Source organism: Brachionichthys hirsutus, chromosome 19, assembly GCF_040956055.1.
Source record: "Brachionichthys hirsutus isolate HB-005 chromosome 19, CSIRO-AGI_Bhir_v1, whole genome shotgun sequence".
Taxonomy (NCBI): domain Eukaryota; kingdom Metazoa; phylum Chordata; class Actinopteri; order Lophiiformes; family Brachionichthyidae; genus Brachionichthys; species Brachionichthys hirsutus.
The window spans coordinates 5,096,087-5,110,520 of NC_090915.1; the positions used below are offsets into that span (position 1 = coordinate 5,096,087).

General features: G+C 40.5%; 1 protein-coding gene across 1 annotated transcript; it reads right to left on the minus strand.

The window, feature by feature from the left end:
- Positions 1-481: 481 nt before the first annotated feature.
- Positions 482-14,204, minus strand: tbx5a (T-box transcription factor 5a). The gene is made up of 8 exons (XM_068752770.1): positions 14,061-14,204; positions 13,245-13,339; positions 11,982-12,101; positions 11,042-11,189; positions 5,947-6,099; positions 3,155-3,246; positions 1,539-1,771; positions 482-1,074 (listed from the first exon to the last, which is right to left on the minus strand). The coding sequence occupies exons 1-8, from the start codon at positions 14,202-14,204 to the stop codon at positions 482-484; spliced, it is 1,578 nt and encodes a 525-aa protein (XP_068608871.1).
- Between the last annotated feature and the right edge of the window lie 230 nt (positions 14,205-14,434).

Sequence of the window (14,434 nt, forward strand, 5' to 3'; positions counted from 1 at the left end):
AAATGTCTTTTCTTGACGCAAAGTCGGGACACGAATACAAAACCGTGATGACAACATATTAACTTGTCTCTGAAATACTGACAATCAAAAAGAAAGAAAAAAACAAGCCCCACCAGCACGAGAAGACGCTATCAACTTGGGCAAACATCTGGCGAAGCATCTGAAACGTATTGGTTCTATTTTGGTGCCTGAATGTTGCCTGCATTCACTTCCTCTGCACTGCAGCAGTCTTTGCGCGTGTTCTGGTCCAGCTCCTCTTCTTTCTTGTCTATGATATTCGCTTATAAGTGCAGATGCCGTCGCAACAAATTAAGTAATAAGATGCTTTTCTACTCGACACCATTTTTGTTTTTACAAATGTCCATCGATGTTGACCTCATTAAGATTACGAGCAACACGTACTCTAAAAATATAAATATGCTTCTCGAAACCCCGCCTCCTTTGGTCCATTTCCCACTTTCAGCTGTGACGAGACACTCCTCTAGCTGTTCTCGTTCCACTCTGGCATAATGCTGACACTATGTACAGTGTGATACTGGTGTGGCGACAGTGTACGTGGTATGCCATGTGTATACAGGTACTCATTCCCCTGTAGGCCGGCTGTGGGAGACTGGATCCCAGCCCCGGGACTGCACTGGCGGCCCAGAGTCTGATGAGTCATGGAGCTTTGGTACATTGCAGCATGGTGGCCATCGCCTAGCTGCGGAGAGGCATGACTCCCGACCCCGCCAAGTCTGGACACTAGAGACCCAGACGTGAAGTGAGCGGAGAAGTGCTGGTAGGGCAGCCGCTCCATCGGCTGCATGGTGGTGACGGAGCAACTCCCGTACGGCGAAACACTGGCCCAAGTGTTGCAGCTGATGTCCTCCAAACTAGGTACGGGTTCAGCACCCTGTGAGGCGCTGGCATACATACAGGCCTGCCGCTGACTGGACTCGCTGCGGTAGGGTCCCCCGGCCAGGCCGAGGCTCTGGGCGTAACCAACGGGGCGGTAGTAATGGTCCTCCTCGCTGGAGGAGCTCTCCAGATAGGCCTTCTTATAGCTGTGCTCCGCTGGGTGACAGTCGTCGTCACCTGTAGCGACAACCCCTGAGTTAAAGTTGAAAAAAAGTTAACTCATGTCAAGTTTTTCTTCTTCTTCTAAATTTACCTCTATTTGGATTTGATGTAAATCAACAGACGCAAACTGCCCAGCATAATTTTATTCTGCGATCTTGTGTGGAATCTGCCACAATGCACAGTAGAAAATGGCAGGTACACACACAGGAGTGTTTCCATATTTAAAGAACGACATTATGAAATTTACGACCTGCGACGCTCGGCATGGTAATCACTGCTTTATGGGGTGTTAGCGGCCAAATTGCAGAACCCACATTTTCTTTGCATATCATTAACAGCGTGTTTGCGAGCAGGCTGCTGTGCAGCGCTCAAAGACATTAACGTCAACTAGTCCGTCCTTTTTCCTGATGCCCTCTCCATCACCAGGTAACACACTCTTTTTTTTTCATTCTTTTAGGGGCGACTTTAAAGTCTCCTACCTTTCCTCTTGATGCAGTGGTACTCCTGGCTGTGCTCGTGTGGCAGGGGGTAAGATCCTGACTGAGGCAGCACATCCTGTGAGGTGCTGGTGACCCCGTTCTCACACTGGGAGTACTGGGAGCTCAGGGTGCTTGGGGTAGCCATGCCCTGGACTTCCCCGCTGAACGGGCTCTGACTGGAGCCCACTCTCTGTCGCACCGTACTGCGAGGCACTACTGGATACTCCTTAGTGCTGCACACACACACCAAATACATCTGTTATTTATTACATGATATCTGCAGTTGGACCCATAAATATTATAGACAGCACATGTAGAATCACGATGAAAAACCCCTCTAATATTAATAGTTTAATTCTGTGCAGTCCATCATGAGATCTGTTCTTAAAGACAGCCACCATCAGTGAATCACACCCACTTAGGACACTCCTTTGGGGGAAAAGCCTTTCCAGCGGGAATGCCAACATCTATTTCACTCCTATTAATCCACAGGATCTATCAATAGATCATTTTGCTACTTTGGGATCTTTGATTTCAGGGATCGCCTCAGCTGAAACAGTAACCTGGTTTTGCAATAAGGTTTCCCTTCCAAGAAAAAAAAAAAAAAATGTAACCAAGAGCAGACATGCATAGCTTACTGCACTCGGCAGGGTCGGACAATGGCATGTAAGATTTATGGTGTGGTTTGGACTCGCACCGTGTTTCGATGCATTTGCGAGGTTTGATAGGTGAAACGCTTTTCACTCAAAACCTTGTATGAAATTGTGGTACGCACCTACTTAAAATAACTTAGCGTGTGTCTGATACAATTAAATGCATCATTTTTATTTATTTTTTATACATGAAAGTATAGAAATCGCTCCCTGAATTTTCCAATACAGCAGAAACCATGACACGGATCTAAAATGCTTAATTACAAAGAATGGAATGGAGGTAAAATTTTATCACCTCCTTGGGAAAAAAACAGCTTTTTCTGCCTGATTTCGACATTTGAATGCACATAAAGTATGAGCTGCCCGAGTAATGGGGGGTGGGGAGTTTCAAAACCAGACTTTTCCCTTTGAAAATGTGTTTTGTCCAAGAACTCTCGATGCATGCTCCATCCCTCATCTGGACTGAATAACGGGGAGAGCGATGCGGTCGTGGGCTGCCTATAAAGCGTCGGACAAAGCAATACCAATAGTTCAACAGAAATGCATGGACAAACACACACACACACACACATGCAATATATATTCACATTCAGCAGACACTGAGCGACATCACAAAGAGTGGTAGAGCTGTATCAGTCGTATTTCAGATGTTCTGCCAGATCTCATCATTATGAAAACTGGCCAAGGGTCAAGAATTACACTTACATCACTGGAAATAACACTCACTGAAAATAATCTGCATTAAGTGGCTTGCATATGGATCATTTAAGAATTCAAGAGAGGCTGGTCAGAGATAGTGCAACCGGGATGTCGCTGTAAGCCATGCAACATTTATATACTAATTTATTCATGAGTGTTTTCACTCACAAAAAGGCTGGGGTCATTGATAGAAATATTGTGACAGCGGGACAACACATTGAACCAATTTAAGGATTAATTTGAAAAATCTTGTTTGATCACTACCTTTGCATTCTAGACATCCGGTGCAGTTCCATGTCGTCGCTTCCACGAAAGCCTTTTGCAAACGGGTTGTTCTCAATCTTCAGCTGAGTTATCTAGAGCAACACAATCAATTAGTTCATAAAAAGCTTGATGTATCATGCGTTAAAACAATTATTGTGCAGGTTGTGCCACTTCACATATAGGCTTAAATTAAAATCAGTACATTGTTCTTTAACCCTTTATTGCCAAACGTATCATATTTGATACATGTGGCCTTTCAGGATTTTGAGACTTCTACTTCAGAAGTTTGATATTTTCTTTACCTGAAAAAGCTGATAGATACAGGCCAACACATGCATCTGCATTTTCCATGAATTTTTGTTCTGTTTTTTTGCAAATGATACATAAATTAGAGCACTTATATAAAAATTTATGTTTTGGTGGGTTTTTTTGGACAAATTTGTCAGAAGCTTCCATTAAGACCTTATTTTCCAGGTCCTATTTGACGATTAATTCATGGTGCAGGCTTTAAAGGGTTAAGTCAACATTTTTGTTTGTGCAGTATTTTCACTATATGCCATTCTTCTTCATCTCATGAAAAAAAAGTTTGTTGAATCTAAATGCTCACAATAATCTAATAAAAATAAAAATGATAGATCACATTTTCACCAAAACATTAAAGAAATATTTTTTTATTACATAATGTTATAATTTATGTCACAGCAGAAAGTTGGTGCATTACTTGATAAATGATTTATTTTATGTTTGGGTAAATATTTCTTTACAATTATGAAACTATATAAGTGCAAAGAACGAAACTCAAAAATAGGGAATATATCCCAAAGCGCTTAAAAACGATCCAGGGCTATCCTTCTTGTGAGCAGCGGTTTCTGGCAGGTAATTAGTTGGCAGCTCTTGTCTGCTTCCAGCTTTCTGACAAGAATGGAAGTTTGTCTGCATGCTGGCTGACACTTTCACAAAACCTTGTAAAAAAAATATCTTGTGCGACACTTTGTTATAGCGTCTTGTTAAAGCGTGCAAGCTCGAGGAGTGTTTGCACCCTCCATCATCTGAGAATGTGGAATAAAACATTTAGGGTCCAGTTGAACTCTCATTAGTGTGGAAATTCTAAGAATAAATAAATACCTGTTCAAATTTCCAAAGTGATAACCAGGGTAAACAAAAATTATATACAGTATATAAAACCACCTGAGTTCCTATACTGACAGCTCACTGGATGGAAGGAGAATATAAAATCTCATTAAAACAGCGCTAATTTAGACTAAACTATACTCCTTGGCTAAATAGCTAAAAAGTAAATATATTTCCAGATGCTTAAAGTTATTTCAGTCTAAAGATATTTATTCTTAAGACTGATAAAACATAGCTTAGAGATAAGCAATGATGTTGCTTGCCACTCATTCTTTCACTCCCCCCCCCCCCCCCCACACACACACATATATAATCCAGTTTAGAAGCATGTTTTAATTGCACCTGTGACAGGAAAGACTGCAGTCTGACCACTTTCATTAGCTCCAGTCTAACAGGTGAATTGGACACATGCCTGCAGCATGCACATATTACTATGGCAGATGTTAGGAGTGTTTGATTGGACAGTTGTGGTAAAGTGCATGCAATCAGACAGCCGCCGCCCCCCCCCCCCCCCCCCCCCACCTGCAGGTCTGGAAAGCCCCCAATAATTAGCCCGGGGTTAAGATCTCAGCCCCCCAATAAGATGCTTGAAAATAATGAATGGTTTCTGAAAAGCATGTCGGTCATTTGCACTTCCTGTTCCCAGAAGCGCGTGCGCCTCGGGATTGGCTGCAGTGATATTATGATCTTTCGCCCCTTTCTTCCATATTCCCCAAACTAAAAACATGCAAACCTGTAGGATTCAATGACGTTAACCAGATGCTGTTTGCACATAGAACTATTTCCAGGAAATGTTGCATTTAAAAAAAAGTATTTGTGATACTGAAGTCTCAAGAACCGTGAAGCTGCTTTAAGATATTTAACGATATCATAATTTACCTTTTATGTTTTTGGTAAAGAATAAATTAAATAAAAAACATATTTAAAGTTTTAAAGTTGTACACCCTCAACGTAAATCCACGAAATTAGTTTAATTTTTTTTTAAATTAAACTATTAAACTCACAATTTATCGCACCATCTTCTGACGCGATGTAAAACGCGATTAAATCGATTATAATTAGATTATAAAGGATATTGTTCGTGTTAAAGTTATTTCGAAGAAATCTAATTTAAATAACTGTTTTTCTTTACAAGTTGAAGCGCATATAAAACATGCGACCCCCCCCCGCCCATATATATTAATAATAGTACTATTATTCTGACTGTATATAGTGAGGAAAGTTTCGTTTGAGGTTTATTCGGTTTATCGGCAGCTCGTAGGGGTTGCAGGCCTGGAATTTGGTTGGAGTCTCCTGAGGTCAGACGTCGTCTCGTCGGGTTGGCTATCTGAGGTTTGCTCTCGTCTGTCAGTCACTCGACATGATACAAGGTTTCTAAATGACAGCGAAGAGTCTTTTTAAATTATCCTCACAGAGAAGAGCAACTTTCATTCTCAACCCCACAATAAAGATTTCGGCAGAAAATGTACAATGAACAATAGTCCGTGTGCGCAATTCCGCATAAAAAAATAAAAATAAAATAAAACGACTCAGACGCGTCTTTCTTTGAATTCCTGCTGCGTCGTAAATGGAATTCAAAACATTTTTAAAAACAAGCAATGGGAAACTTTTATGTCACAGAAAATGACTGAAAACTTCAAACGCAGACATGCAGAACTTACCTTGTGGTTCTGATAGGAAGTAACCGCAATGAAGGCCGTCTCTGTGAAGACGTGCGTGCAGAATGCCGTGTTCTTGGAGCCGAAGCCGTTATTTTCATCCGCTTTCACAATGTGGATCCTCGGCTGGTACTTGTGCATTGAATTTAAAATGATCTGCAGGAAAGAAATAAACGAGCTTTGCGTGAGACTAAAATACCTAAAAAAAGAAACAAATACGTAAATAATAATAATTTTATTTTGGCAACGTAAATTTAGCAGGAGTTAAAACAGTCAAATAAATTACTTAAATATGGATTTTTTTCCCAGTAAAAGCTGCATAACTCCACTTTTAAAAACTTGTTTCACTAAAAGGTGAAACATTTATTGCACTGAATCTTAATCTGCTTTTAATGATTTGCTGCATGTGTGTGTGCAACTTTTTACACACCTTCCACCGCCTACGGGCTCTAATTGTATTTATTTTAGAGGGGCTTGTTTAATAAAATAAAATATATATATATATGTTCTGTATAGAATTGAAACCAACCTTGTAACTTTGCAGCTGCCTAATTCTCTATATTATACTTTACTATATGATACTGCGTCCCTTTAGAGTGGATGAGCCTGCAGCTTCTCTCTAATCTAAGCGATGGCTGTGGCTATAACTTGATGACATTAAGACGTGGCTCGAGCAGCTGAACTTGAGCCTTGAACTTCTCTTTTGAGGTGCTCGGATCTCTGCTCCTTAAGTGTAATTATTTTTGACAGACTGGCGAGTTACAGTTATCAGCCCGGAGGAATTCTATATGGCTTTTGTTTTCATCCGATCTGCTCACATTGCAGGAATAAAGAAGGGGCCCTCTATCCCCTTCCCCTTCTCTCAACCCCCCCTCTGCTTTCTCCATCTCCCCCTCTGAGTGTTCCCACTATCAGTTATCTTCGAGGTTGTTTTAGTACCTGCCTTTCACAGCCAGCATGCACAGAGACAAGAGCAAGACCTGACCTCCATGTATACCTGGGATGCATCTCGTACCATTAAACAGAACTGTCCCCTCTTTGAGCTGAACCGCAGAGGCTTAAACAATACAGTAATCAATTATATCATATCTATGCTTGTCATGCACATTGTAGATGCAAAATGTTCCTGACCCTGTGCAGAAAGCATCAGATGAGCGTCACTCTGGCGAGATCAGGATTGCTGTAAAAGAGTGGATGCTTTGCAGATGGAAACTCCGCTTTGGAATATTTTACAATCTACCATGAATAAAACTATTGGCAGAAACGTTTTGAGACTGCAGGCTTGGATCTGTATTTAAAAGGTTGCAAAAATTAAATCCGGCTGCTGTTTTGTACAGAGACTGTTTTAATTCCCATATTTTTAGACGTTGGATTGGTTCCTTCCCTCAGCACACACATACCTAATTACCGCGCATCTTCTGGGATTCATAAAGCCTTGAGGCATAAAATGAAACATTTCCAGATTAAAACATGGAAATGTTAATATTTTTGTGAGCTTGGATATTTTTGCTGACGTTTGTATATTGTCAGAAATGTGTTTAAACAAAGTCCGTAGCAATAGCCAAGGACTTTGCGTGACTTTTATTTTCCTGTCTCTAGAGAAATAAGATGATACGGCAATCAGTGAGGAAAGGAGAGTAAAAAACAACAACTTTAAAACATGCAGATAGATTTTCACCGCCAGCAGCAACTATGGGAGTTGCTCTCTTCATTATTAAACATCCACCCACTTAACTTGTGTTGTTTTTGTTGTTGTTGTTGTGTTCTGTCTGAGAAACCTGCAGTGGCATAAATTACGTAACAGGCCTTATGTGGAAACAGAGAAGCAGTGGGTGAAACTAAACGTTTCCCCCGTGCATGCATTAATTCAACATCTTGCTCGATGCCTGCAGAGATACGACCGAAGAGTGGGGCAAACCACGGCAACACGCCCGTCAGTGAGGCAACATCACTCATGCTCGATGGCCTAAGATGCTTTTCACCGAGGAGGCAGCACGGTCTGCCGACTGTGGCTTCCCAAAGTCCGCTCTCTGTGTTTGTGTGTTGTTGGGGGGTATAGCATAGAGACCACCCACTGGGGTCCCCAGCTCACGCCTCGTCTCCTTGGCTCAGCCGCTGCCCTGTATCCCCCCCCAAACCTCTGGATGATAGCATTTAATGATAGTGAGGAATCACTTTGGGTCACGAGTCTCTGCCCTTTGCTTTCAAGTTCCGCCACATCAGAGAGGTCCCCCCCCCCCGTCCCCCCGTCCCCCGAACCTCGGGATGAGCCGGCTTTGTAGGCCACCATCTATTGCTCATCGCACACTGCCATTGAAATATAAACAAGCGTGATCCTCACACGCCGCCCTCGCAGGCGAAACATGTGTGGGAAGACAAGGAGAGGAGAGCAGGAGCAAATTGAGGGTGGTGGAGAATAACACTGAAATATTTTGGGAGTTGAGAGAGAGAGAGAGAAAGATCAAAGAGAAAACTGCAGTTTGGCATGAGAACTGAGAGAGAAACAAATGATTTTCAGGAATTTATACACAACAACATCAGTTTGGTTACGTCATTCCCTTGCAATGAGACCAAAGCAGCACCGTATAGTGGTAGTCTAAGCATGGAATAAATAGAACAATTCTTTATGAAGCGTAACGGAATGCACACTTAGTGTGAGACTACATGCACTTATACTTTCTTTATGTGCATTTGGATGTAAAAGGCGACATGCAGCTTCCCTTGTCTCTGTTCAGGCTCCTCCACCGAGCCGCTGAGCTCAGCCCTGCAGGCCGCCGATATGAGATTCATTACAAGACATAATTACTGCTCTGAGCCCATCTCAAACCAGCCCAGTCTGCAACAGTCTCACTGCTAGTAAATATAAATGACCCACAAGTTATTTCAACCAGCTGGGTCAACATGCTAATGGTATCGTTTTCTGGCCAGGCACCAGTGTTTCATTTATGAATCCCTGGGTGCTGTCTCCCAGGCACGAAAGAGGTGAGTCAAGGAGCCCTGCAACCAATCAAAAATCTACTTGCACCTAGAATTTACAATGCTGCTCACATTCAGTCTGGGTTTCACTGCACCAGCTGGACTCTGGGAAGGAAGCCATCGCCGTAGGCGCATAGCACAAAGATAGTTGTAGACATGTGCGTGAATGCTTATGATGTTTTTGTTTCAGTAAAAAAAAGGTTTTGAGTAATGATTCAAAATCTGCTTTTTGATTGGCCATGAAAGTGGAGATTATAGACATAAATACTCCGCCACTGTGTTCGTTGGTGACGATAACGGAACACATGATGGATTGCCATTGTAATAAGAACAAATGTTTCCTCTGCTGCATCTTCATATTGAAAGAAAACAACTAAGATATCTGTTTCTAATCATGGACATATCTAATCCAGCATTTGTGGAACACTTTAACATTTCACATTCAATCATTCTTTTATCTTTTTCAATTTTTAGATATACAGTATATTAAAAAAAAAAAGGTTTTGGTGCACTTTTTGTCACCATGCACGAACCATTAGAATGACAAAGCTTACTTATTACAACAAGACTTCTAGATTGGCCTCAATGTGCCCACTTCAATTTTAATGACAGCCTGCAGCCATTTGTTGATGTTTTTCGTTTGGTATTTCTGAGTTAGACAGGAATCACAAAAGCCTGTGGTCAGATAGTGAGCACAGAATAATGAGTTGAAGTTAGGAAATGGGTACCAGGCCCTCCTTTTGGTGAGGATGGTGTGGAAAGCAGTGGGTGGGGGGGTGCAATTGGCTCTCTCCGGTTTGCAAAAAAGTTTCTGTTTCTCTATACTTAAGAACCTCCAGGAAGTCTCCAACTTCAATGCATCCAGAGCCTGCTAAAATACACATGGGCAATGAAAAGTGCCAAAAATGTTGCAGAATGCTGGAAGCAAAAATGGGATTCTGACTAATAGCACAAGGAAAAGAGCTGAGTTAGAGGATTCTCCTCACTGAGAATCTGAAATGTTTCTTCATGTAAAAATGTATATTTCTCTAAGATTAAACAATATGTGGGGCAAAGGAATCATCATGTATTATTTGAAGTAAAAATTATTCAGTTTTGTGCAGAAAATCCAATATTCTATTATTTAAATTAATCTGTGTTGGGATTTTCAGTGAATAATTAAGCAAAAAGATTAATTAAATTCAACAATATGTCTTGAGACTTAAAAAACTTGATTTTTTTCCTCTAATTTAAATTCAAAATGTATTTTTTCCTTGAGTTACACTTAGAACGAGCACTTGTATATCGCTTAACTCTGCAGCAATAAACTAGTTTCTAACAAGCGCCACAAGGAAAAATAATGTGTAACCTTAAGTGTAGAAATTAAACCAACAACCATTTTCCAGAAAAAAATGTCCTTTAAATAAAAAGAAAAAAGAAAAAAGTGGAGATGGTATGAAAAAATAACTTTTAAAAGAAGCAAAAATAAGCTTTTAGTCAGTAATAACTAAAATGTTCCCTGAATTTATTTATTAGATTCCCGAATTATATACATGAACAGTCTATGCACAAATGCAACTTAACAGCCCACATAAAACTTCAAGCTGATTAGCACAAAAATAAAGAGAAAGAAATATAGTTGGAAAAATAAAAGTCAAATACACATTCAGGCAAAGATTACAAACACTCAAAATAACTTTGATTTAGTATTTAATTTAATAATAATAATAATAATAATTAATTAATTATTATTATTTTAGGTCTAGATTTAAGTGCCATTCCTAAAAATAATTGTCACGCTTGTATTTCTCAGATTCAACTCTGCGTGAGTCTTAATTTTTTTTTCTCCAGTATACTTGAATAATTTTCATGGATCAATGCATAAAATTAAATAATTAGAAAACTCATTAGTCACGGATTAGCAAAATGAGGAAACCAGCGTTTGTGTTGTCAAATAAAAAAGGCGAAAAGCTTGGCCAATAGATGAGTGGGATCGGCTTTCAGTTACAACCCTCCCTGCAGAAGTGCCAATGAGCAACAAATAACAAGTGCATGAATTTGAACCCGCGCCAGGTTATAATATTACATACACACACACAGAGACACATAACTTTTGTATAGATGATAGGCTGCAGGCACCTACGTGTCCGAACGGGTCCAGGTGATTGTTGGTCAGTTTCAGCTTCTGGAAGGAGACCAGCTGCCTCATCCAGTGCGCGCCGGTGGCTGGAGAGTCCGGATGAACGTAGAGCCTCCCGGGCATGGCGGGCTCAGCCTTCCCGGTCACAGACCTGAGTTACAGCAACACAGCCGCGGACTGACAATTATCATCAACGAAAACACGTCCCCGGTTTTTATAGGATAGTGTTCCATTATTAAAAAAAATAAAATTGATTCGCACATTTACTGGAACGCAATTTATTTAGATTACATTTTAAAAATTACATACATTTTAGAAACCAGAGCGACCAATTAGTTGACGACCAAATCTTTAAATATGTTAACATTTTACTTTAGAATTATCTGAAGGGCCTCAGACGTTTAAAGGTTTGGAACAAAAATACTTCAAATTGTTTTCGGATTGCAAAAAGGTCAGATTAGAGCTGGTCGACACTGTTTTCCAACATCTCTTATAGATCAAAAGGATAAATTAGCATGCGTTGAGCAGGTCATTATCAGAGGTATTGGGATATGTGATTATCCTCTTTGAGCGTCTCCGCATCGAAAGGCGCTGACCCAAACAAAATAGTCCTGACCGAAGTCGGAGAGATGCGGACATGACACTAAACAAATGGTCCTGAAGTGTGACCGATGCTCCATGTCGGCTAATACGCAGCTCTATAGGAAACGGAACCAGCGCTCATTCGACATTGACAGATCTTTGGGTAGAAACATTTCTCTCTGCTGACCGCATTTCTTGGCAAACATCAGAATTTGCGCAAAATCATAATTCATAAATAGCGAATAAAAATGTTCACATCTGACTTTCTTCCATTTGGACAACAATGCAAAAAAAATGTCTTGGAGTAAGCAGCTGCGCACATTTCAAGAACATGAGAAGTTATGTTGTGATATATACGTACCATTTATTATCGGCGAATTTGTATCGATGGTCATCCGCGGGAACGACGTCCATAAGGAGGATGTATTTAGTTTTAGGGTTTAATCCCGTGACCTTTACTTTGAAACTGGGAAACATTCGCCTGTAAAAGGACAAAGTATTTGCATAAGGTGGAAACTGTGACAAAGAAGGTGAAAAGAAAAAAGTATGATGCGTTTTTAAATCACTAAAATGCAGGTCCAAGTTTAGTTTTTAAATGTTTACCATCCTTCACAGACTTTTATAAAACAGATCATTTGACTTTCTCGTTTTATTACTCCCAAAATTGCCAATTATGACGCACACGATCGGCTCACGTGGGTTGGTTTAAAATGCTAAATGCATCCTTCTGTTTGGTTTGGAGGGGCACAGTGTAATTTCAAGCATGCGCTTCGAGAGAGGAATATGAATTATAAAATACTTTCATTGTGGGTCAGATGTTTTCTTAAGTAAATCATATGGATATTTGGATATAGGAAACACCTAATAAGGTTACGCAGCCTCCGGTGGGCCAAAATAAGCCCGAGGACAAGGGGGGGGGGGGACACTGTGTAAGATCATTGGACGCCAAAAATACTCTCCATCATAATGGAGACTTTATGCAGCTGTGATAAAAACAACTACCTTCTGACCGCACAGGGGAACACAATGGTGTTAAACGAGCACATATTGACCATTTACAATCTGAGACACTTTATGAATAGACACCAGCGGTCACTTTACGCAATTGCGCGCTCAGCCGCTGCGCTCATTGTTCTGAAAGCAACTGGGAAGGTGGCGCGTATGGAACCCATGCATAACATATCAGAAATGTATAAGTGTACACACACGCACACGCGCGCGCACACACACACACACACACACACGATGAGAGCAAACACGTGTTCCTAAATAAACCCATTTAGGTGAATTGAAATAAATGTCGAGTCAAACAGATCCCCTATTTGAAGACGGTTCAGTGCATTTGCTCTCTCAGGCTTATACATCTGTGGTATTTCATTCGTCCCCCTCAGGGTCACCCAGAAAATAAACTTAGTCTCTTCATGAGCGCTAACGCGTCCACCAGATGCTCCATGTTTTCTTTTAGGTGTGTATTTCCAGATCCGCACACTAGAAAGTAAATCCTGGTCTACATAATTCTGAAACTATAGATGAATTTATATCCAAAAAAATTCAGTTGTGTTTAACTGCAATAACCTCACTGGTTCGAAAATGGGAGATATATTTTTGGAGTTTGTCTTTTTACCTTCCAGCTTTAGTGATGATCATCTCCGTCCCCACTTCGTGAAACTTCGTCCAGAGTTCCCTCTCATGCAGGTAGACCTTTATTCCCTCCATCCCCTTCAAAAGAAAGCATTTTATAAAGAAGTATCAAGCACTAAATCACGACGTGACAAGGTTCTGGGGCCTTCAAGATAGATTGGAGCCTGTATTTGTATTTATTTGTATTTTATTTTAGCAGCAGCGCAAAAAATACGAAATACCAATGCGGGCGATTTCAATTAAAATATTACATTTTATTATTCAAAAACTAAGAATAAAATACTATACATTAAACAAGACGAAAAAAAAAATCTAAACGCGGAGTTATCGTTTGGTTAAAACAATAGAGAATATCGGACATGTGTGTGAGCCACTCTGGAGTCTTTACACTGCATTAAGCCGAAGGCCATTTGCCACGTTCATGCACTAAGATTCACCAAACATGAACCCAAATTACTTTGAAACTTTTTTTGTTTTGCCGAGTTTATCTAAAACAAATCATAAGACGGTTTATTCAATCAATGACGGAACAAAAAAAAAAAGAAAGTTCCGTCTCCGTTTTAAAATATTCTTGTTATCAAGTTAAACATTTTAAATTCGGCGGCTGCATCCAATCGGCAGACTTTAAAAAAATAATTTTAATATGTTTTACCTAAAAAAGTACCATCCAGACTGACACGGCGCTGCTTGCTCGGACGAACAGATAAAGTGCGCGTGCACATTTCCTACGGCGCATCTGACCCCATAAGTCAGAGCCTGGGACAGTGAGAGGAAGGCCGACAGGCTGAGCGACACCAACCTGCTGAATGTAAGTCGTTTGTGACGATGGGGATTTGCTTGAAGTCCCGTTGTGTTTTTCTGATTTATTATCGGTCGGTAAATCCCTTGAATCCGAGCCACTGGGAGAGTTTTCAAGGGCAAAAGTCTCCTCTTGGTCCGCCATAACCGCGGAGCTCCACGAACTACCGCCTCGGCTGCAAGACCCAAACATGAGATGTCAGAGTTTGAGGCTTGACTCTTTTAGTAATCCTGTTAAAAGCTTCATATATTCTTATATGCATGCAGGAAAATACAGATATAAGTTTTATTGTTGCCAATAGGTTGATAATTTTAGAAATACCGTGCGCTATTCAAGCTGTAAATTATACCGGTAAATAGCAGCATATACAGAAT